Source organism: Capricornis sumatraensis, chromosome X, assembly GCF_032405125.1.
Source record: "Capricornis sumatraensis isolate serow.1 chromosome X, serow.2, whole genome shotgun sequence".
Taxonomy (NCBI): Eukaryota; Metazoa; Chordata; class Mammalia; order Artiodactyla; family Bovidae; genus Capricornis; species Capricornis sumatraensis.
Window position 1 is genome coordinate 18725448 of NC_091092.1, and position 26095 is coordinate 18751542.

Genomic DNA, 26095 nt, shown 5'->3' on the forward strand with positions numbered 1-26095 from the left:
CGTGAAGCTCTTTTTTGTACAGTTTCTGTGTATTATTGCCACCTCTTCTTAATATCTTCTGCTTCTGTTAGGTCTATATCATTTCTGTCCTTTATCGAGCCTATCTTTGCATGAAATGTACCCTATCTCTAATTTTCTTGAAGAGATGTCTAGTCTTTCCCATTCTGTTGTTTTCCTCTATTTCTTTGCATTGATGGCTGAAGAAGGCTTTCTTATCTCTCCTTGCTATTCTTTGGAACTCTGCATTCAGATGCTTATATCTTTCCTTTTGTCCTTTGCTTTTTGCTTCTCCTCTTTTCACAGCTATTTGTAAGGCCTCCTCAGACAGCCATTTTTCTTTTTTGCATTTCTTTTCCATGGGGATGGTCTTGATCCCCGTCTCCTGTACAATGTCACCAACCTCCGCCCATAGTTCATCAGGCACTCTGTCTATCAGATCTAGTCCCTTAAATCTATTTCTCACTTCCACTGTATAATCATAAGGGATTTGATTTAGGTCATACCTGAATGGTCTAGTGGTTCCCCCACTTTCTTCAACTTAAGTCTGGATTTGGCAATAAGGAGTTCATGATCTGAGCCACAGTCAGCTCCTGGTCTTGTTTTTGTTGACTGTATAGAGCTTCTCCATCTTTGGCTGCAAAGAATATAATCAATCTGATTTCAGTGTTGACCATCTGGTGATGTCCATGTGTAGAGTCTTCTCTTGTGTTGTTGGAAGAGGATCTTTGCTACAACCAGTGGATTCTCTTTGCAAAACTCTATTAGCTTTTGGCCTGCTTCATTCTGTACTCCAAGGCCAAATTTGCCTGTACTCCAGGTGTTTCTTGACTTCCTACTTTTGCATTCCAGTCCCCTATAATAAAAAGGACATCTTTTTTGGGTGTTAGTTCTAAAAGGTCTTGTAGGTCTTCATTGAACCGTTCAACTTCAGCTTCTTCAGCGTTACTGGTTGGGGCATAGGCTTGGATTACTGTGATACTGAATGGTTTGCATTGGAAGCAAACAGAGATCATTCTGTCGTCTTTGAGATTGCATCCAAGTACTGCATTTTGGACTCTTTTGTTGACCATGATGGCTACTCCCTTTCTTCCAAGGGATTCCTGCCCACAGTAGTAGATATAATGGTCATCTGAGTTAAATTCACCCATTCCAGTCCATTTTAGTTCACTGATTCCTACAATGTCAATGTTCACTCTTGCCATCTCCTGTTTGACTACTTCCAATTTGCCTGGATTGGATGGATCTGACATCCCAGGTTCCTATGCAATATTGCTCTTTACAGCATTGGACCTTGCTTCTATCACCAGTCACATCCACAGCTGGGTATTGTTTTTGCCTTGGCTCCATCCCTTCATTCTTTCTGTAGTTATTCCTCCACTGATCTCCAGTAGCATATTGGGCACCTACCGACCCGGGGAGTTCCCCTTTCAGTATCCTATCATTTTGCCTTTTCATACTGTTCATGGGGTTCTCAAGGCAAGAATAATGAAGTGGCTTGCCGTTCTCTTCTCCAGTGGACCACATCCTGTCAGACCTCTCCACCATGACCCGTCTGTCTTGGGTGGCCCCACATGGCATGGCTTAGTTTCACTGAGTTAGACAAGGCTGTGGTACATGTGATTAGAGTGGCTAGTTTTCTGTGATTATGGTTTCAGTGTGTCTGCCTTCTGATGCCCTCTCGCAACTCCTACTGTCTTACTTGGGTTTTTCTTACTTTGGACGTGGGGTTTCTCTTCAAGGCTGCTCCAGCCAAGCACAGCTGCTGCTCCTTACCTTGGACAAGGGGTAAGGAGCAGCCACGGCTACCCCTCCTGACCTTGGATGTGAAGTAGCTCCTCTTGGCCCTCCAGTGCCCGCATAGCCACCGCTCCTTGGACGTGGGGTTGCTCCTCTTGGCCGCCTTCCCTGACCTCGAGCCTGTGGTAGCTCTTCTTGTCCACTGCCCTGAGCTCGGGCATGCAGTAGCTTGTCTCTGCTGCCACCCCTGACCTCCGGGATCGGGTAGCTTGTCTCGGCCGCTGCCACTGACCTCGGACATGTGGTAGCTCCTCTCGGCTGCTCCTGTGCCGACACAGCCTGGCACTCTCAGTCGCCGCCCTGACCTTGGGCGAGCAGTAGCTTCTCTTGGCCATGCTTCTGCACTGTCCATCACAGCTGGCACACTTCTGCACAGTCCGTCGTAGCAGGTTTGCCCAAGGCATATTGTTTATAGTAAGCAAACAATTTTTAAAAAAGAACAAATGTTCATCAGTAGAGTAATGGTTGAGTAGATTAAGGGATGTCATTTTGTAGAGTATTACCTAGTTATTGAAAAGAATGAGGCAAATCTCATATATTGAATAGAAAATATTACTGCAAAGAATTGTTAAATCCAAAATCAAAGTATACAATAAAATGTCCAGTATAATACCATTTTTGTTAAAGTTTCTTTTTTAAAAAAGGCAATAAAAGTAGAGAAGTGACATGATTAGATTTGCCTATTAGATCTAATCCTAAATGTGAAAATAATGTGGCATTTAAAAATCCAGTTTTGTACTGGATAACACAGGGGTGATCCACACATTTGGAAAGATCATTAGAGAAATTATTAATAGTTATTATTCCTCAGGCCTATGAATTTTGAAAAATGTATCCTAAATACATGAAAAAAAATGGAGCAATCTAGAATAACTTTGGATTCCCTCGTGGATCCCAAATATTCTTGCCTGAGAAATTCCATGGACAGAGGAACCTGGTGGGCTACAGTCCATGGGGGTCACAAGACTTGGACACAATTGAGTGACTAAACCACCACCAGAGTAACTTAGAATTATAGTCATACCAGAAAAGATGAATGTTCAAAAAAATGAATAGAAAAACAAAGGAATAATAGAATGATAGCAAACAGGCATATTCTCAATTTTTAAGTTAAGTGGCCTAAAAAAAAAAGCCAAATGCAATTGCTAATGATGGAAGTAGAGAGAAGGAGTAAAAACTTGTAAGATAATGCTTAGCTAGGAAATAAAAATGTTTAATAAATAAAGTTTAGAGCTGTTTGAGTTTCATGATAGTGCAGATCTTTGATATGAACAGATTCACTATATGACATATGTGAAAATAAATAAGTGGTTAGAAAACTGTTTTAGTGAGTAGATACAGTCACTGCAAAAACGGTGTTTTGTGAGTGAAATATGTTATAGAGGTATGCAATACTTTGGGGAGTTGTCAGTGTCTCAGGACTTCTTTCTTTTATATGTCAAAGGTCATCTATATACAGAAAGAAATAAAAATAAATATTAACTATAGTACACCAAATGGGTAATGATGATTTTTATTGATTAATATGAATACAAAATATTTTAACTTTTTCTTAATACTCTTCTGTTTTCCAACTGTATCTGCAAATGAAATGTAGTCCTTTTATAATCAGAAACAAAACAAAACAAAAAACATGAATTATTAGCTTCTATGCATCACTGGGGAGCTTTCCTCATAGCTCAGTCGGTAAAGAATCTGTCTGCAATGCAGGAGACCGGGGTTCGATTCCTGGGTAGGGAAGATCCCCTGGAGAGGAAATGGCAACCCACTCCAGTGTTCTTGCCTGGAGAATCCCATTGACAGAGGAGCCTGGCAGGTTATAGTCCATGGGGTTGCAAGAATCAGACACAACCTAGTGACTAAATCACCATCCATCACTAGAAAAGGATTTCCATTGTGTGGAAAAGGATTGTGTCAATGCAATGTTGGTGAGAGTGTAATGTAGAGGAACAAAACTTGCCACCCTAAAATGCTCTTCAGGCTGTAGATTATTTCAAGCTGAAAACAAGCAGGGCCCAAAAGACTCAGGAAGAACCTTAGACCTTCCTCCTAACTGCATAGAGAATGTGGAGAAAGCCAATTCCAAGAAGTGAGATATTATTAATACCATAGATAACTACAGTAAAACTACGTGGGCTAAACAGGGAGGAACCTAGAAAAGTCTGTTAAAATTCCTCTCTGGGTCTCATCATTTTTGTTGATGTGTTGTTCAGTCGACTCTTTGTGACCATTGTTTCTGTGATGGAGTAGCCATCATAGCCAACAAAAGAGTCTGAAATGCAGTACTTGGATGCAATCTCAAAAGTGACAGAATAATCTCTGCTCATTTTCAAGGCAAACCACTCAATATCACTATAATCCAAATCTATGCCCTGACCAGTAATGCTGAAGAAGTTGAAGTTGAACAGTTCTATGAAGACCTACAAGACATTCTAGAACTAACACCCAAAAAAGATGTCCTTTTCATTATAGGGGACTGGAATGCAAAAGTAGGAAGTCAAGAAATACCTGGAGTAGCAGGCAAATTTGGCCTTGGAGTACAGAATGAAGTAGGGTGAAGGCTAATAGAGTTTTGCCAAGAGAACACAATGGTCATTGTTTCTGTACGGCCCAGCAAACATTTGTTTACCAATCATTTGCTTTTTAATTTCCATGTCAATTGCCTTACTCTCCCTTGAAGTCTTAAACCACTACCCCCAACATCCTCTTTTGTTTTTAGCTGAAAATGGTATAAAGGTGAGGTTTTCAGCCTTTTTGGCAAGTTACTCAGTTTTCCTGGGTCTCTTCCATATATACATGTTATTAAACTTTTTTTCAATTTTCTCCTGTTGATCTGTCTCATGTCAATTTCATTTCTAGACCAGCCAGAAGAACCTTGAAATGTAGAGGAAATTTTTTTTTCCTTCTTGACAGTAAATAGGTGACCCCTTTTTAGAAGGCAATTAGCTGTATCAATAAAATGTTTTAGCTTAAAAATCTTCAATCCAGCAATTTCACTTTTCTGTGTGGATGTCAGTATATATAAGGACAATTATTGCAGTGTTATAATAGCAGAACTTTGAACAAACCATATTCATCAATGGGTTGTTGGTTAAATAATGTAAGCTATGTATCATTGGAAGGACTGATGCTGAAACTGAAACTCTACTTTGGACACCTGATGCAGAGAGCCAACTCATTAGAAAAGACCCTGATGCTGGTAAGATTGAGGGCAAAAGAAGGGGGCGACAAAGAATGAGACAGTTGGAGTCCATCACCACTGACCACCAACTCAATGGACTTGAGTTTGAGCAAACTCTGGGAGATAGTGAAGGACAGAGAAGCCTGGTGTGCTTCAGTCCATGGGGTCACAAAGAGCCAGACACAACTTAGCAACTGAACAACAACAACAACATACTAAGGAATAAAGGGAAGACAATTAAAAGAACAAGTAAACAATGACACGGAAGGCTGTCCATAGTATGTGGTTGAATTAAAACAAATTGCAGAATAATGTATTTGTAACCTTATTCACTATATGTGTACATGTACACAAACATACAAAGACATATTTGCATGAGCATAGAAAAAGTCTTGCCTGGAGAATCCCAGGGACGAGGGAGACTGGTAGGCTGCCATCGATGGGGTTGCACAGAGTCGGACACGACTGAAGTAACTTAGCAGCAGCAGCAGCAGCAGAAAAATCTAGAGATATAGAAATTAAACTGTTCTGTTAAAACAGTGGTTACTTCTGTAAAGGTTAGGGGAAGGGTGGAGAGTGAATATATATTCACTTTATATATTTATATATTGCTTAAGATTTTCTTTTTTAGTCATAAACATGTAAAATCTTGTTAAAAAAAGAAGAGTTTTATCCTGAAAAGGAAATCACTACACATGCACACACACACACACCACACACACACACACACAAAATCAGATAAACTCTTTCCCATCAAAGTGTTAGAAGTTGATTGGAACCATAAAATCTGACCTGAGGAATCAGATGCAATTTAGCTGAGGGTCTCCAGAGATGCAAAATCCTACCACCTAGGAATGAATGAATGAGTAAATGGCATTTTAGATTTGGCACAGTAGAAAAAAGAGGTGAATAGTTTTGGGTGAACTGAGGCAGAGGGTGTTCCTAGTGTTTCCACATTATATCACAACACATGAAAGACAACTAACATATTCTCTCAGAGGGTTTAGGGAATCATAGGCTATATTATATAATTTATCTTCAGGGCTAGTTCCAGGAAACCACTCTAAAGTCTTATGTACTGATTCCAGCCAGGTTTATAAAGGACTTCCAGGATGACCAGTAAAGTCTAATAACATGGCTAAATTTTCCATTGAATTGAACCTAAATATTTGAATAGATAGCCCTATAACAATATGGTTTTCAATATGTACATTCTTCATGGAACATTATGCTGTGAGTTCCTATTAATTAAATTTAACCTAGACAATACTTATCAGCCCACCACCTTCACTCTCCACTACCAAAAAAGAGAAAATAGAAAATAAAAAAAGATGGCTGTAATTTGCTCAGACATCCTGGTTTTGTTGAAATGATTTTAAATCCTTTGTTTCTTAATCGATACTTTCCCCTTAGTAATTAAAGCATGGCAATAAATAAGGATGAAGCCTTTTATATTACTTGACAATGACAGGGTCAGGCTCTCAGTCTCAAATTCATCAGCTTGAGATGAGAAGCAGCAGCACAACGGGGGAAACCCATCTGTCTTTATTAAGACTTGGCACCAATAGAGAAAAGCTCATTTAGTAAATGGCAGTTCCCATTCTGCAAAGCGACAGAAAATTTACTGCACTGTCAGCAGGAAAAAAATAATCCACTCAGAGAAAGTTGTTATATTCAGTTCATTCGCTCAGTTGTGTCTGACTCTTTGCGACCCCATGGACTGCAGCATGCCAGGCTTCCGTGTCCATCACCAACTCTTGGAGTTTACTCAAACTCGTGTCCATTGAGTTGGTGATGCCATCCAACCATCTCATCCTCTGTCGTCCCCTTTTCCTCCCACCTTCAATCTTTCCCAGCATCAGGGTCTTTTCCAATGAGACAGTTCTTCACATTAGGTGGCCAAAGTATTGGAGTTTCAGCCTCAGCATCAGTCCTTCCAATGAATATTCAGGACTGATTTCCTTTAGGATGGACTGGTTTGGATCTCCTTGCAGTCCAAGGGACTCTCAAGAGTCTTCTCCAACACCACAGTTCAAAAGCATCAATTTCTTCGGCCCTCAGCTTTCTTTATAGTCCAACTCTCACATCCATACATGACTACTAGAAAAACCATAGCTTTGACTAGGCAGAATTTTGTTGGCAAAGTAATGTCTCTGCTTTTGAATATGCTGTCTAGGTTGGTCATAATGTTTCTTCCAAGGAGCAAGCGTCTTTTAACTTCATGGCTGCAGTCACCATCTGCAGTGATTTTGGAGCCCAAAAAATAAAGTCTCTCACTGTTCCCATTGTTTTCCCATCTATTTGCCATGAAGTGATGGGACCAGATGCCATGATCTCAGTTTTCTGAATGTTGAGTTTTAAGCCAACTTTTTCGCTCTCCTCTTTCACTTTCATCAAGAGGCTCTTTAGTTCTTCACTTTCTGCCATAAGGGTGGTGTCATCTGCATATTTAAGGTTACTGATATTTCTCCTGGCAATCTTGATTCTAGCTTGTGCCTCCTCCAGCCCAGCATTTCCCATGATGTACTCTGCATATAAGTTAAATAAGCAGGGTGACAATATACAGGCTTGACATATTCTTTTCCTGATTTGGAACAAGTCCTTTGTTATATTAGGGAGATTTAAAGAGAAAGCATTTTAGTGATATTACAGAGGATAAAAATTTCTACCTAATAATACATGGCAAAGTAGAAAAAAATGAGTAAATAAAAAATTAGGTCATTGTTCATAGTGCCTTTCCCTTCCCTAACACACTTACCTTCTAGACCTATGCCTATCTTTTCCATCATTTATGGCCAGAAATAAACCCCAGATCTACCCAAAGCCCTCCATAATTTCAATCCAAACTGATTTCATCTTCCTGCCACCAGATTCTTCGAATGGGCATAATTTAGCACACTAAATTTACTATATATTTTCATCCTCTAATTATTCAAGTACTGGTTTGCTCTGCCCAACTAGGTTTCAAGTTCCTTGTGGAACATTTAAGATACCTTAGCACTTGGCAGGGTGCTAGGCAAATAATAAGTGTTCAACAAATGCTTGATAATGAAATTTTTTCTGCTCTAAATCTCATTATCCATGATGACCATCTTCATTGGACAAGAAACTGAAAAAAAAAAAAAACCCAATAGCTCAATTTCTTAAATAATTTACAAGTATTTACCAAAGTAATACACACCCAAGGTTAAAACATAATACAGTACAGGAGGGCTTAGTGCAAAGCAACAGATATCTGTTCCACCACATCACATCTCATATTTATGTACCCACCCCACCCCCCAGGAAAGCCCCCTCTATTTGTTTGGCTGTTTCTTCTTGTAGTTACCTCCTATAATTTTAAAAGATACATGCACCCCAATGTTCACTGCAGCACTGTTCATAGCTAAGTCATGGAAGCAATCTAAATGTCCATTGACAGAGGAATGAATAAAGAAGAAGTATACATTTACAATGGAATATTACTCAGCCATAAAGAGAATGAATTAATGCCATTTTCGGGAACATAGATGGACCTAGAGATTATCATACTAAGTGAAGTAAGCAAGACAGAGAAAAACAAGTATCATATAATGTTGCTTATATATGAAATCTAAAAAAAAACAAAGATACAAATGAATGTATATACAAAACAGAAATAGACCCAAAGACATAGAAAACAGACTTATGGTTATCAAAGGGGAAAGGGGTGGGGGCAGGATAATATTAGGAGGTTAACATATACACACTACTATATATAAAGTAGATAACCAATAAGGACCTACTGTATAGCACAGGGAACTAAACTCAGTATTTTATAATAACCTATATGGGAAAAGAGGCTTCCCACATAGCTCTGTCAGTGAAGAATCTGCCTGCAATACAGGAGACCCTGGTTTGATTCCTGGGTCAGGAAGATCCCCTGGAGAAGGAAATGGCAACCAGTATTCTTGCCTGGAGAATCCCATGGACAGAGGGGCCTGGCAGGCTATAGTCCATGGAGTCGCAAGTGTTGGACACGACTTAGTGACTAAACAACCAACCATATGGGAAAGGAGTCTGAAAAAGAATATATATACATAACTGAATCACTGTGTTATACACCTGAAAGTAACATGACATTGTAAATCAACTATACTTTAATTCAAATAAAGAACACCAAGGTCAATATCATTCTCAACATTTGTAGGTTACTATTTTCTCTCTGGAAGCTTTGAGGATATCTTTATACTTTTTACTCTGATATTTCATAATAATATACTCTAAAAATTTATTTGATAATTCTCTCTACTTTGTTCTCTCTTGAATTACTATTAGTCAAATGTTGAATCTCCCTAATTTTCCTTCTGTATATCATGTTATTTTCTATCTCATTTTTCTTCTTTTAGTCTTTCTGTGCTTTCTTTCATATTTCCTCAACTCTCCCAACTTCCCTTGAATTACATCTCAATAATCACATTGTTTTAATTTAATTTTTTAATTTGACCTCTTATTATTTATTTTCAGATATCCTATTCCTATTATATAAATGCAATGTTTCCTTGAATCTCTCTGAGTATACTAATTAGGGTGTTTTGCCTCTCTTCTCTTTTTTGTCTCTCAAGAGCCCTTAATTTTTTTTTTCTATCTGTACATCATTCTTATGTTGAAAGTTTTCCTTAAATATTTGGTGATCATTGATTCTTTTGTTCACATGGAAGAATGAGACAGTAAAAAAAAAGTGTTTGGGAACTTCATATACATGAATAGGGAGCTAGTCATTTTGTTGTTGGATTTTCTAAATGCAAAAAAAAAATGTGGAGGCCTTTTCTCTTGGACCTCTCAATCTCTTTAAAGAATAACGTATCAATTTTTGGAGCTCATGGAGGATATTTCTGACTACAAGGTATTCTGTTTACCAGACTAGGTAGGGGGGGCGGATAATGGAGAAATCTATAAAAATGACTTATTTAAAAAATCTATAATAATTTATCCCTTCCCCCACCCTTATGCCTTACATCTCACTCATTCTTTTTTCAAATGTAGCATTTATGCAGAGAAGGGTGACTTTCTCTTTCACTGTATTACCCCTCTGCAAGTATTGTAAATTGTAGCTTCTTCTATACGACTTTGTCAGTTCATACACCTCCATCTGCTTTCCAGCTTTTATCCAAGTTTCATCCACTAATGGCTCCTTTTCCATTCTCTTCATCATCATGAATTTATATCTTTTGCATTCTTTTGCTGTCTTGAGATGAAGAGGTAATATATGTATGTAATCAATCTGCTGTCTTTAACTTATTGAATTGCATAAAACTGTTTTTTGTTTTGTTTCTTTTTGGCCATGCCGCACAGCTTGCAGGATCTTAGGTCCCCATCCAGGGACTGAACCTGGACCCTTGGCAGTGAAAGTGCCAAGTTTTGACCACTGGACCACTGGGGAACTCCCTATAAACCTGTTTTGATTTAAGTTTGAGCTCTTACTTTGTTATTTACTTTGTTTCTTCTGGAAGTATCATATATATTGCTGTGATGACATTCAGTTGATTTAGTAATAAAAGCCCATTTTATAGGATACTGAAACATTAGAACAGTGAACTTCAATATAGTTCCTTCTTAAGCAGAATTTTATTTTTCAGCTTTGTTAAGATGTAAATAACATATACCTTTCATGTATCACAGGCTTGGCATGGTGAAGGGGCTTGAGTAACTCAAAGAAGCTATGCCATGCAGGGTCACCCACGATGTGCCAATGGGTCATAATGAAGACTTCTGAGGAGGCTTTACAAATAACTGATGAAAGAAGAGAAATAAAAGGCAAGGGGGAAAAGTAAAGATATACCCAACTGAATGCAGAGTTCCAAAGAATAGCAATGAGATATATGAAGGCCTTCTTAAGTGAACAATGCAAAGACATAGAAGAAATTAATAAAATCGGAAAGACTAGAGATCTCTTCAAGAAAACCAGAGATATCAAGGGAATATTTCATGTAAGGATGGGTACAATAAAGGACAGAAATGGTAAGGACCAAACAGAAATAGAAGAGATTAAGAAGTTTCAAGAATACACAGAAGAACTATACAAAAAAGGTCTTAATGACTTGGATAACCACGATGGTGTGGTCACTCACATAGAGCCAGATATTCTGGAAAGTGAGGTCAAATGGGTCTTAGGAAGCATTACTAAGGACAAAGCTAGTGGAGGTGATGTAATTCCAGTTGAGCTATTTCAAATCCTAAAAAATGATGCTGTTAAAGTGCTGCACTCAATATGTCAGCAAATTTGGAAACTCAGCAGTGGCCACAGGACTGGAAAAAGTCAGTCTTCATTCCAATCCCAAAGAAAGGCAATACCAAAGAATGCTCAAATGCTCAAAGTACAATCGTGCTTATTTCACATGATAGCAAAGTAATGCTCAAAATCCTTCAAGCTAGTCTTCAACAGTTATGTGAACCAAGAACTTCCAGATGTACAAGCTGGATTTCGAAGAGGCAGAGGAACCAGAGACCAAATTGCCAACATCTGTTGGATCTTGGAGAAAGTAAGGGAATTCCAGAAGAAAACATCTACTTCTGCTTCATTGATAATGCTAAAGCCTTTATATGAATCACAACAAACTGTGGAAAGTTCTTAAAGAGATGGGAGACCCCTTACCTGTCTCCTGAGAAAATTGTATGTGGGTCAAGAAATAACAGTTAGAACTGGACATGGGACCACTGGTTCAAAATTAGGAAAGGAGTACGACAAGGTTATATATTGCTACCCTGCTTATTTAACTTATATGCAGAGTACATCATGGGAAAACCTGGACTGGATGAATCACAAGCAGAAATCAAGATTCCTGGGAGAAGTATCGACAAGTTCGAATATGCAGATGATACCACTCTCATGGCAGGAAGTGAACAGGAACTAAACAGCCTCTTAATGAAAGTGAAAAAGGAGAGTAAAAAAGCTGGCTTAGCAGTCAGACAAGCGCAGAGACATTTCTGGAAATAACATCGTGATGGCTGGCCAAGGAGAACTCCAAGTTCAGTTCAAACTTGTTTTGGTTGGTGATGGTATTACTCGAAAAACTACATTTGTGAAACATCATCTGACTGGTGAATTAGAGAAGTATGTAGCTACTTTGGGTGTTGAGGTCCATCCTCTTGTGTTCCATACCAACAGAGGACTGATTAAGTTCAATGTATGGGATACAACTGGTCAGGAGAAATTTGGTGGACTGAGAGATGGCTATTATATACAAGCTCGGTGTGCCATTATAATGTTTGCTGTAACATCGAGGGTTACATACAAGAATGTGCCTAACTGGTATAGAGATCTAGTATGAGTGTGTGAGAACATCCTGATTGTGTTGTGTGGCAACAAAGTGGATATTATGGACAGAAAGGTTAAGGCAAAGTCAATTGTCTTCCACTGAAAGAAGAATCTTCAGTACTATGACATTTCTGCCAAAAGAAACTACAACTTCGAAAAGCCCTTCCTCTGACTTGCTAGAAAACTGATCGGAGACCATTACCTGGAGTTTGTCACCATGCCTGCTCTTGCCCTGCCAAAGTGGTCATGGACCCAGCCTTGGCAGCACAGTACAAGCATGATTTAGAGGTTGCTCAGACAACTGCTCTCCTGGATGAAGATGATGGCTTGTGAGAAAGTGAAGCTGGGGCCCAGCATCAGAAGTCTAGTTTTATATGCAACTGTTCTGTGATGTCAGTGGTGCAGCGTGTTTGATACTTTATTGCATAGCTAAACAGAACATGTGCTTAATCTTTGGACGCTGAAGGAGATGGATGGGCTTTGGAGTCAATGTGGCAGTTTAAAAAGAAACCTTCATTTTTTTGGACCTGCATATTAAGGTGTTTTGGAACACAGTTGTTTCCTCCTTGAGTTTCAAATATATGACTGCTATAGTCACATGACAATATTGAGAGGTAGAATCTTGTTTGTTACTGTCATTCCCATTCTTTTTTGTTTAGAATCAGAATAAAGTTGTATTTCAAATATCTAAAAAAAAAAAAAAAAAAGCTGGCTTAAAACTCAACATTCAAAAAATTAAGACCATAACATTCAGTCCCATCTCATCATGGCAAATAGATGGGGAAAAAGTGGATACAGGGACAGATTTGCTTTTCTTGGGCTTTTCTTGGACTGCATGAAGATCAAAATACTCAATCCTAAAGGAAATCAGCCCTTAATGTTCATTGGAAGGACTGATGCTGATGCTCCAGTACTTTGGCCACAATGCAAAGAGCCTACTCATTGGAAAAAACCCTGATGCTGGGAAAGACTGAGGGCAGGAGAAGGGGAGCAACAGAGGATGAGATAGTTAGATAGCAGCACCACTTGAACAAACTCCAGGAGATAATAGGGGAAGCCCGGTGTGCTACAGTCCATGAGGTTGCAAAGAGTTAGACATGATTTAGCGACTGAACAACAACAAACAGATATATAACATGTGACGTTTAAGGTGTACAATGTGAAATACATGTCTGCATGTGTGTTAGTCTCTCAGTTGTGTCCGACTCTTTGTGACTCCATGGACTGTAGCCTGCCAGGCTCTTCTGTCCATGGAATTCTCCAGGCAAGAATACAGGAGCAGGTAGCGATTTTCTTCTCCAGGGGATCTTCTAGGGATAGAACCCAGGTCTCCTGCATTGTAGGCAGATTCTTTACCATCTGAGCCACCAGGGAAGCCCCAATGTGTGTGTGTGTGTGTGTGTGTGTGTGTGTGTGTGTGTGTGTGTGTATGTATAAGCACAAATATATCGTTCAAAAAACAAAGATCATGACATCTGCTCCTATCACTTCATGGCAAATAGATGGGGGAAAACTGGAAACAGTCTCAGATTTCATTTTCTTGGGCTCAAAAATCAATGCAGATGGTGACTGCTGCCATGAAATTAAAAGACACTTGCTCCTTGGAAGCAAAGCTATGACAAACCTAGACAGTGTGTTAAAGAGCAGAGACATTACTTTGTTGACAAAGGTCTGTATAGTCAAAGCTTTGGTTTTTCCAGCAGTCATGTATGGCTGTGGGAGCTGGACCCTAAAGAAGGCTGAGCACTGAAGAATTGTTGCTTTCAAACTATGGTTTTGGAGAGGACTCTTGAGAGTCCCTTGGACTGCAAGGAGATCAAACCAGTCAATCCTAAAGGAAATCAACCCTGAATATTCATTGGAAGGACTGGTGCTGAAGCTGAAGCTCCAACACTTTGGCCATAATGCAAGGAGCCAATTCATTGGAAAAGACCCTGATGCTGGGAAAGATTGAGGGCAAGAGGAGGAGTCAACAGAGGATGAGATGGTTGGATGGCATCACTGACTCCAAGGACATGAGTTTGAGCAAACTCAGGGAGATAGTGAATACAGGAAAGCCTGGCATGCTATAGTTCATAGGGTCACAAAGAGTTGGACATGACTTAGCAACTGAAAAACAACAGCCATATAGATTTATAAATAAATATACATATATTTCATATATATATATATATATTTAAGGTGTGCCATGAGAGTATGATTTGAAATATACATGCATGGCAGACTTTAAGGTGAGCATTTCCGAGGGGTAGCTGCTACATGACTAACCTAGCTTTCCAAACCATGGGGAAAATAAAAATCCAGCACATAATCAATTGAAAACATTGACAGATTCAATCTATACTTAGTAAACTCATTTGGCCAAGGTCATCAATGTGAGTGGTGAAAATAGGAGCAGTACTTGGACCAATCACCACATGTAGTCCAAGTCAGAGAGTGCTATTATCTCATTATAAACATATAACAAGAAGGTAAGAAATTACATTATCACAGTGCTAGAGCTTAGCTACCGAGGCTGCTGAGGCTGGGGGTGGGGGGACCCTTCTTTTAAAAAAGGAAATAAGCAAGCTCTGAATTTGAATAGCGTGAGCTAGGTTTTACTGGGTTAAAGGGTTATTTTTAAAAGGGAGAATTAGAATTCTAATCATGACAATCCAACATTATGGATTCACTTTCTTATTTTTAAGGTCTTGCAAGCCCTTCTAGAACTTTGACATTTTTACCCCCAGGGGAATCAGAAGTGAGCCAGAAAGAGCTGCTGATTTGCAGAAAGTAAGAAGTGGATCTTAGATAGAAAGAGCTTTAGTACCAGGGCAGAAGTATGATACAGTGGTTAGGAGCATAGGTTTAGACTCAGGCACACCTGGGTTAAGATTTTAAGCTCCATCACTTACTAGTTGTGTGATCTTGAACAAATAATTTAACCTCTGTAAAATTCAGTTTTCCCTTCTGTAGTTTCTAAAGTGAACTAAGCTCTGTCAAGCTGTGGTGCCTCTGGACAGGCAACTCCCTCTGCCTTCAATACCACTCACCTCCTCTGCTGCTGCTGCTGCTAAGTCGCTTCAGTCGTGTCCGACTCTGCGTGACCCCAGAGATGGCAGTCCACCAGGCTCCTCCATCTCTGGGATTCTCCAGGCAAGAGTACTGGAGTGGGGTGCCATTGCCTTCTCTGACTCACCTCCTCTAACCCTGACCAATTCTTACTCATCCTTCAGATCTCTAACCAGGAAGTCACAATTCCCTAGAGTTACGTAATGCTCTCCTGTATCTCCTCCCCAAGGATCCTAAATACAACTTCAAATATAAGAAATGTATGATAATTGGTGGTTTTAAAAAATTTGTTTCTTCCACACATTAGGAGCCAGCAAACAAGGGCCTGTGGGCTAAATCTGACCCGTGACCTCTTTTTAGCTCCCAAGAATGGTTCTGCATTTTTATAGAATTGATTTTATAAAAAGAAGAATATGCAACAGAGATCTTAAGTGTCCCTCAAAGCCTAAAATATTTACTATTTGGCCCTTTACGGAAAAAGGTCAGCATTTGCTGACCCCTGCCATAGATCATAAACAATCTGAGGGTAAGGACTATTTTTCATTTCATAGTATGTCCTGTTCTTAGCACATAGGCACTCAGATATTCACTGAGGGAAGGAATGAATTAACGTTTATAACCAGCATTTTTTAAAAGTATAATTAATGATAGAATCAAAACACAACTTTATTTTGTCTCCCAATGTCCAATAAAATATACTCCTTTGGTATAAAATTTCTCTGACCTTGGATGGAAACATGGACAAGGCCTGTGACTTTTCTGTTCATTCCTTCAAGAATAAACAGTCCTAAAATCACTCAAAATCACAAAACACAGTCTTGATTCAGTAATCAGGATATATTCAGTCTAAGATATTAATCAAATTCTTCAAGTTTTACTAAGAAATAAGGTCTGCCCTCCTACCCCACACTGAGGCCTATAGGTGTTGGCCATCTGTCTTTGGAGAAGAGGGGGATGATAGCTTTTCTTCTTTCTCTCCCCACTTGCCAGTTCTGATTTGGACCCTCACCAATGTGGAAGCAGGAAGAAGGACAAGAGGTAAAGGGATTGGTCATCTCTTCCTCGGTAGAAGAAATGGCTTCCCACTCTCTAGGTCTCTGGATCTTCTTTGGGTTCTTTAAATGTCCTCATGACTGAGGATCCCTTAGCGATACTATTTGGGAGACCTGGGTTTATAATTTATATCCAGGTTGGTAGTTTACAGCTCTTTCCTCCACTCCTAGGAATCCAACAGTTATCTCCAGCCTTTTTTTTTTTTCTCTTGCTGGGGTCTCTACATCTAGGTGGTTCTATTAGACCGTGTCCAGTGTGACCCCACATTTGTTCTCCCTATCTCTAGCATGGCAGACTTTTGATTGATTCCCAGGAAATCCTCAAACATCCCTTGCCTGATAAATTCTTATTTGTAAAATGAGAATAATAATATCCAAACTACAGAGTTGTTGCAAGGATTAAATGAAATTCTCTACATTAAATGCTTGACATGGAGTAAGCACTGAAGAAATGTTAATCTGCTTCCTCTTGCCACAATATATAAAACATGTGCATGCGTGCTAAGTGGCTTCAGTCGTGTCTGACTCTGTGCAACCCTATCAACTGAAGCCTGCTAGGCTTCTCTGTCCATGGGATTCTTGAGGCAAGATTACTGGAGTAGGTTGCCATGCCCTCCTCCAAGGGAGGAGGAACATGGGAATCTCCAAGGCAACTTCGCAACCCAGGGATTGAACCCATATCTCTTATGTCTTCTGCATTGGCAGGCTGTTTCTTTATCACTAGTGCCACCTGGGAAGTCCCATATAAAACACAGTAATGGCACTTAAACTACAGTTGGATGAATTACTCATAATGGTACATATACCCGGGATAAATATGTCTTATTTAAATATATTCTACTTAAAGCTTAGACCGCCCCCCATTAGAAACTCAGACCTAGATTCCAAGACTGATGTTAAATCTCCACAAAAACTTCAAAATAATTCAGTTGGTGCCTAAAAAAAAAAAAAATTTCCCAAACCTGGGGAAATACATGTACACATACTGTTTATAAAGATGGAATTATTTAAATATCACTACATCCTCTCATGTTTGGTTTCAATTCTACACATATATTAATTACTATAAAACCTAAGATGAAAAAAGTCTTGAATTGAGCAGGAGATCTGATTTCCTTAAATGTCCTATGAAGAGGCTTTTACTAAAACAGGGAGTCTTCGCTAATCCTACAGATTCATGAGGAAACCTCGAAGGGGTTAAAGTGGAAGCTTAGACCAACTTTGCTTCTGAGCTTCTCTCTTATCTCCTCCCTCTGAGGCTCCCAGCCGCTAAGGCAAAGCAGAGCTGATTCACTACCTTCCCCGCACTCTCTAAACTGTTGCCTGCGAAAGAGGAACTGGGGACTTAACTATTCAGGCTGCTTCCAGTCAAGTGTTCCGGATGGTATATACACATCCAAAGGGACAATTCTCTTGGCAGTTCGGGGTTTACAAGGAGCAGGCATCTGAAACTACGCTCTGAAGCTGTAAGTGGCAACCGGCGTTTTAAGTCACTAATAGAGGGTGCTTTTCTCTTTTGCGCTGGGAAGATCTGACTCTTCAGGAGGATGAAGGAGAAAGCGTATTTTGCATGAACATAGTCCTGTTTCTCTGGCAAAACAAGGCTTTCTTTCTATTTTCCAGATATTCCAAAGATGTTCCTGAACAACTTGCCCGTCGGTGTAAGCTTCAAAAGGGATCCTTAAAAGGCAGCCCCATTCATCCCATGAGCCACGAGAAAGGTAAGAGAGACTTGGAAATATGATGATGTTATTTATGGTGAAAATGCGGTTACTTATCCGCAGGTGTGACAAACCGGCACTGTCTGCCGCGGAAGATAACAGCAGCTCTCACTTAAAACGCTTATTACTTAATGGCTTCAGCGATTGAAGAAGCGCTTGTGGCTGGAATTGTTTTTTCACAGGCTCCTATGGAACTAGATTCTCTAACAGTCCCCACCCCGACCCCCTTAGTTTTTCTCTCCCACACCGGGCAGGTAATACGAACAGAATGCGTTAATTCCTTAAAGCTATTGCAAGAGCCAAAACTCTCTTCTGAGTTGTTTCACTGATCATTTTCCTTAGCTATGTGGTGAGATTTCAGCTCTGAAATTCTATAAGCAGGTGTCATTTGGAAAAATATAGAATTGCCAATTATTTCAGAACTTTATCACATTAAAGACAAGCAAAAGGAACTATGGGGAGCTCCTTGAGGACCAAAACGAATCAGGTTACACATCTCTAAATCCCCAGCACTTCGTAGGGGGCCTGGTAATTGGTTTGCACTCAAAGGTTTGCTGAATGTGTCAGTCTGAATATATACAGAACTTTGTTTCTCTTATTAGAAATAAGTTTCACCCTAGGAATTCCTCTCCATGTTGATGGACGGGCAAAGCTTCACATTCTCTTCTCGTTTTAAGGAGCAAAATTCATGGTCTGGGTATGTATGTTATTTTGCTTTTGTGAGGTTATATATACTGTGCTGACACTGAACATAATCGGAGACTTGGCCGATTCAATGTTCATACCAAAATCATGATTTTTGGTTTTTTTTTTTTTTTTTGGCCAAGAGTTTTATGTACCAAGTTAATGACAAAACATACAATCAGAAAATCAGAGGTGCATTCACATTGCTTGTAGGTGTTTTGATTTACATTAGAAGTAAACCAGATGTCCAGGCTAATGTTGGACATTGGCCAGTTATTAAGTTAATCTCTTTCCATTTTCCCTTCCCCTAATCTCCCCTCCCACTTTCCTTTCTTCCTCTCTTTTCCAATGTTTTCCTCCTACCCTATCTTCATCTGTGCCTCTTAACCACTCATTTCCTCCTGCCTCTTATCAGCACTTCTCACGCCTTCTCACATTTTTCCTTCCTTCTCCCCTCCTTTCCTCCATCTCCCTTCTTTTCCTAATGCCTTTCCTATTTTCCTATTCCTCACTCTCCTTATCCCTTATCAGCTTTCCATTACTTTTACAAAGACTAGAGACTGATTTTCATTTTATTAGCTTTCCAGAAAAAAATGTAGGATACTATAATCTTACAAAGGTCTTTCCACAATAACTAGATTTTTAAGAATTAATAGAATTTTGGCTTCTTTTGAAATTGCATGGTTGTTTTTCTTTTCAAATGGTCCAGACCTTTTAATAGAGCAATCACATTGTCTGTGCAACTCATCAATTAGTTAGCTAAGAGAGCTATGGTGATCCTGTTTGGAAAGCTTTTATGAGAAGTTGTCACAGATAAAGGAACAGATTAAGAAAGAGGACCCCCTTCACCCATATCTAACTTTTCATCTACTCATTTCAAAATCCTTCAGATTTAAGGAATTGAACTGATAGACCTCTCTGAATTGAACAGGATGTTTGGTGTTCTGCAGACACAGAGGTTTTAAGAAATATATGGTTAGTTTTCAAAACCCTCAAATGAAATGTTTAAAGAAGTTGACAAACTGTTTATGAGAGTATTGTTATTTACAGATTCTTCAAGCTTCATAGAATTCTAATAAATATTTAATAAATCATTAGATCTTAAGGAAAATTCAGGGTTGATTGTGTTAGAGGTAGTATTATGAATTGTTAATGAAAAGCATCTATAGACACAACTGAACTGTCTAAAACTTCAGGTCATAAACCCACTCCATGTATAGTTTTCCTTTAAAATCATGGAACTGAAATAATTCAAGAGCAAAGTTTCTAACAAAGTGATTATTCCTTTTTTTTTTTTTTTTTTTTTGGCTGTTGCACACAGCTTGCAGGATCTTAGTTCCCTGTCCAGGGATTGAACCCAGTTCCACAGCAGTGAAAGTGCCAAGTCCAAACCACTAGACTGCCAGGGAACTCCCCAAAAGTGATTATTCCTTAATTCTAGGTTATACTCAGAAATTTAAGTCTTCTTTGCACAGTAAGAGATAGAAGAGTTGGGGAGGGAAATAAAAAGGGAGTTTCAGGCACTTCCCCAACCTTTATTATCTATTGAAACAGAGATAACACTGTGTTTCTCTCCAGATTGTCAGTGTTAAGTGCATTTCTTCAGTCATATCCATGCATTTATTCAGTAATTATTGAGCAGCTATTGTAAGCATGGTTATATAAGGGATCACGTGCATACATGTATGCTCAGTCAAGGCTGACTCTTTATGATCCCATGGACTGCAGCCTGCCAGGCTCCTCTGTCCATGGAATTTTCCAGGCAAGAATAGTGGAGTGGGTTTCTATTTTCTCCTCCAGGGGACCTTCCTGACCCAGGGATTGAACCTGTGTCTCCTGCATTGGCAGGCAGATTCTTTTGCCACTGAGCCACATGGGAAGCGAATGGAAGGTTGAAAAAGATCCTCAAGGAGTGTATAAATTACAACTTGGGAAAAAACACAGCAAATAGATACTTACAATATTAGGTGAATGTAACTTCTCTAGGAGGGATAGAGAGCCTGTGGAAATTAGGATTTGATAAGAAATCAAGGTCAGTTTCATGAGCTGAACTATGAAGAATGGTACCATTTCCCCAAGCAGATATATACAAAGATAGAAGGAACAGATCAAACAAAAAACATGAAGGCAGGGAAATAGGTGTCAATGAGCATTACAGCTTGATTGGAAAGTAAGGTAATGGAAGGAATTAAAGTCAGCCAGGACCAGGGCATGGACAACCTTGAATGCCAAGCTAAGGAGAATGGAATAAAGTTAAATGGTAATATGTGGGCTACCAAATATTTATTCCTTTTTCATCCTATAAGAATAGTTATAAATAAATCATATAGTGATGCAATGTACAGTAAAAAGCACAAAACAAAGAAGATATATAGCTTGACACTTTTTTTTATAAAGTTCAAAACAAAAATAAAAAACATAGTGTTTAGGCATGGGGTGTGTGTGTAAATAAAAGCAAGGTAATGATTAACAAAATTCAGAATATTGAATTTGATAGGGAGGAGCATAGGTAGGCATCATGTAAATTATTATTCTCAATCTTACAGTCAGTAGGTTCTTGTTCACAGGTGTTTGTTCATGGGTGTTACTAAGTAAACAAATAAAAGAGAACTTGGAGGCACCCATGACGACAGTGTGCCTAACCAGGGAGTCTGACTTAACCAAATATGTGTACTTGGAGGTCCATGGGAGACTAAAAAGACAGTAACCTACTATTGAGACTTTTCCCACTTGGACAGCACTAACAGTGAGTGTTGATTTTCCTACTGCTTGTGTTCTGGAGGCCAGGTGAAAAAAGTGTGCCTCCATGTGGGCTGCTGGGGACTGTCACAGTCCTGACTCTCAGGCGCTCCATTCTATTTGTAGAGTGGTGCTTCTCAGCCCTGGCTGCATATCAAAACCACGTGGACCTTTACATACTACAGCTGTTTGGGCCTCCCCCTACACAAACCTACTGCATCAGAACCTCTGAGGAAAGGCCCCAGATAGACATATTTTCAAAAAGTTTAGTAAGTGATCCTAAGGGCAGCAGGGACTGGAAACCATTCCTTGCAGAGTGTACTTAGAAACTCTGAATGGGTAGCTTGTCACAAATATAGATTTCAGGGTCCTATCCAGAGAGACTCTGATCTAGAGAGCAAGGGGAAAGGCCTAGAAATCTGCATTTGTAAGACAAATCTTCCAGGTGATTCTGATGAAGGAACATCCTTCAGAAACACTGCCCCAAAGGTTCCAAAATCCTAGGGCCTCAGGGAGATCACTCTGTGTATTCGTTCGTTTCCTAGGGCTGCCATAAACAAAGTACTACAGACTAGGTGGCTTAAAACAGAAATTTATTCTCTTAGATCTGAAGGCTAGAAGTCTGAAATCAAGGCATCAACAGGGCCATGCTCTCTCTGCACTCTGTAGAGTAAAATTCTTCCCTGACTCTTCTGGCTTCTGGTGTTTACTGGCAATCCTTGCCCCCCCCGTGGTTTGTAGGTGCATCATTCCAGTCTCTGCCTCTGTGTTCCCCCTGTATACCTTTGCTTTCTCTTCTTATGAGGACACCAGTCATACTGGATTTAGGGCCAACCTAATGACCTCGTTTGAACTTGACTACATGTGCAAAGACCTCCCCCCCTTTTTTTTTTTTTAACAAATAAGGTCACATTTGCAGGTACTGGGTGTTAGGACTTCAACATGACTTTTTTGGGGACACAATTCCATCTGTGGCACTCTTAAATAGTTTTTAAAAGTAGGGTCCCCAAACAACCAACAGAACAGTTTAGCTTTGTTCTTTAGCTGGGATATCTAGATAGAAAAACTGATAGTTAACTCTCAAAGCCCGATATGCAAAGGGTCACCTGAAAATCTTATGCTTAGAATACGTATTCCTGGGCCTTGATCCAAAATATTAGAACTCAGTAGGCCTGGTGAAGGGCCTAGAAGTCTACATTTTAAGTAACATAGGAGGTTCATGCATCACATTCTTGAGAAAAACTGGATTTAGGAGAATAAGGAAGGTCGAGAATCCAGTGGTCTGGGGAGAAAGAGCTCCCAAGAACAGACCTTGAAATCTGCATTTGTAACAAGCTACTCAGATGAACCACTGCCTTTGGGGCTGGTGTTTTTAGGGAACAAAAGGATACCTATGTAATTACCTTGTCCACTTGTTAGTGAATCAGAAATCAAAATAGATGTACATTTAAGTATTGCAAAAAATGTTTCCTAGCCTATAGTTCCAAAGACAGTAGAAAGATACCCTGTCCCTTTGCTCTTGTTTCTGTGAACCAGGTGGTTCTGCACAGGCGATAGAGGCCATAGGTAGGTAGGCTAAGAATCATGCAGATTACAGAAATTACAGTAGCATGAGCTAGTAAATATAAACTTTAAGCTGAAGTGCTCCCAGGCCAGGGGAAAATTCAAGATTATAGGAAGAGTAATGTGATTGTTGGAGCTATTTCTATTAACACTCCTTGGGCATGTTAACAAGTGACAGAACTGGGCTACCTTGTCAGCTCTTTGCCACTGTTGCACATGGAAGCTTAACAGGTGATGGTAGTTTATGTTTTGTTTTTTTTTTTAGTCACCTATATTCAAAATTCATGTTGGGAAAAACAAGCTAAATTATTTTGGAAGCCTTCAACAGCAAATAGTTGACCCTATTTACACACTGGAATGTTTTTGCCAATAAAGACAACAGTCCATCTTTACCATTAATGAAAGATGAAGTTACTTGCTCAGAACAAACACACCCTTTCAATTACTTCTGATCTACAAATACTGGGGAGTGGGGGTGTATTCTTACCCCACAGTCCTAAATGAGAGACAGAGAACACAAAAACAAAATTGGGGAAGCCTAAATTCCTGAAAATTTCATAATTTGTTAAAGTGACCCATGGCACTGGGACCTGGGGTTTGAAAAAACAAATCCTTAGATACAGATCTTCATTTCAGTGCTAGGCTTTCTCGGTTAAACTAAAGCAATGGTTTTCAGTCCTGGCTGTACTTTAGAGTCATTTGGGGAACTTTTTAACAATACCAGTGCTTGGACCCCACCTAAGACCAGTAAAATCTCAATCTCTAGAGTAGTGAGCAGGCCCAACTGTGGAGATTATGATTCAGAAAGTCTAGATTGGGGCCCAGGGTCTATATTTTAATAAGTACTTCAGAATTTTATGACCAGTTAGTTTAGAAAACACTGTCCTACTCTAGCCAAGTTATTAGCTGCTGTCCTCTGACTGGAATTTTTCTTTAACCTTGTAACAGGTATACTACTTAGGAAAAAAAAAAAGCATTCAAAATGATAAAAACTCAGGATACCATTCTAAAACTAAATTTCCCATCTAAAACCATTTTGCAATATATCAGTTAATTTTTATTTCAAAAGAAATCACCATCTCTGTTTCTTAGATACCCGAATCTTTTATTTTTGTTTTTGATTTTCAGGAAAATAAATCTATTGAGGAATTTGAAGAGTCAAATCTTCTGAGCCTAGACCTACTGCTGTCAGCATCTCTGAGACCTCCTCCATCTGAGAATTACCAGGTCTGACAACACTTTCCCTCCAGCCTACATTGAGGGAGGTCAACAAAACTGCAGAAAAGTTGCATTCTCTAGACTTCCAACCCTCAAGCTGTGGCAGTTGGGAAGACACCTTACAAGCTCCATCCTTATGGGGGATTCAGAAAGACAAGAAGGGCAAAAACTCAGATATGCTGAGCTGGAAATATACAAAAGCTTTTAGAAAATCTCCCCACAGAAGAATCCAATTAAATTCACATAATTAATGCACACATTAGATAAGCTGTAGATAAAATAGAATGCTTTCTCCCTCCACCAAAATATAGAAAAAGTCTGATTTAATACTCAGATATGCTTGTCCTCATACCAGTATTATAAAGCAGTTTTGCCATATTTATTTTAATCAGTATAGGAGTAGGACTGTGGAAAATAAAATATTTTATTTATATTTTAAGAAAGTGGTTAAGAAGTTCTGATAAAAAAAACTATTTGGGAGAGGGGTGCTGTGCTGGAAAATAGAGACGGTGTGGCAACTGCCAAATTAGAATATCATTTTCTTGCTTATGCAATACTGACTTGGCTCTGGTTGTGATTGTTTGATTGTGTTTGAGATTGTTAGAACACCTCCAGCATATTCAGAGACAGTCTAAGTGACTGTGGAATGCTTCAAGGGCAATAGAAATCAACTAGAAATAGGTACTAATTCAAGTCTTGAGTGATGACGGAGGTGCATTTCAAGTACCATGGAAATCTCACTGGACGGGCCCATTTCCCCACCCTGGCAACAGAGGTTGACACTACTTCAGATAAGTATTCCAACCTGTATATGTATGTGGGCTTATTCCTGAGCCTCTTGGCCATTCTCCTCATCCTGCTCTTCACGATGCTCCTTCGACTCAAACATGTCATCTCACCCATCACCTCTGAGAGCACAGAAAGTGTTCCTCAATTCACAGACGTAGAGATGCAGAGTCGGATTCCTACTCCTTAAAGCCAGGATGAAGGTGAGCTTTACTGGATCTCAGTGAACCCTTATATGTTGATGTCCAGGAAAGCTGACTTCATTTCATGTAGCTTCCTGTGTAAGGAATCAACAAGTTGTTCACTTAACAAGTTGTTCCTCCTTTCCTTGTGTTATTCTTTATCTTGACTCTGCTTGTGGGATATCTAAGAGGTTTGACTCCTTCCTTGCAAGGAATATAGGAAATGGCAGCTGCTTGGGAAGGTAGGTTTCCATGGTAACCAAAGAGAGGCTGGGCCTTGAGCAACCCTCAGATCACAGAAATTCATATGCAGCTGTTGTTTAAAAAACAAACAAATATGACCCTGGAAACTCCAAGAACAAGGAAAATTTGCCTTTGAAAGGATTGATTGTTCAAGGAGGTTACCCCAAGAAAGGAACAAGTTTTAATTTAGCAGTTAGACCCAAAAGAATCACCTCTGGTTACATGAACTTAACTCATGTTGGAGGTTAATGGAAGGGACCACAAAGTCAAAAGAGTAGTGATTTTATCAACTATGGCCATCAGGTTTGTCCCAGATGAAAGCAGTCTTTAAAGACACTGTTTCAATTTTAAAAGCAATTTGCAAAAGTAAGTTTCTAGTGAACAAACTCACCTAGAGAGGGAAAATGTGCATTTTATATCTGTGTTATTACTATTACTGGACTTTTAAAAATTCAAAAAATGGTAGATATATTACAAAAATCTGGAACAATGAGCTTTCCTCAAACCAAGGGAAAATTAAGTCAAAATATGCTTATGCTAATGAACATTATATGATACATGCACCTTCTTTGCCCTTTTCTCCTTCCCCATCATGCTCCAGG

At 39.3% G+C, this 26095-nt stretch overlaps 1 protein-coding gene and 1 pseudogene across 1 annotated transcript; both read left to right on the forward strand.

The window, feature by feature from the left end:
• The first annotated feature begins 11940 nt into the window (after nucleotides 1-11940).
• Nucleotides 11941-12587, forward strand: LOC138071327 (GTP-binding nuclear protein Ran-like; annotated as a pseudogene).
• Nucleotides 12588-24985: 12398 nt separating this feature from the next.
• Nucleotides 24986-25258, forward strand: SERTM2 (serine rich and transmembrane domain containing 2). The gene has a single exon (XM_068961969.1). It carries the CDS (start codon nucleotides 24986-24988, stop codon nucleotides 25256-25258), a length of 273 nt encoding a protein of 90 aa, XP_068818070.1.
• Nucleotides 25259-26095: the final 837 nt, after the last annotated feature.

Excerpts from the sequence above, each read along its gene's own strand:
- SERTM2 (XM_068961969.1), top strand. The coding sequence starts at position 24,986 with ATGACGGAGGTGCATTTCAAGTACCATGGAAATCTCACTGGACGGGCC.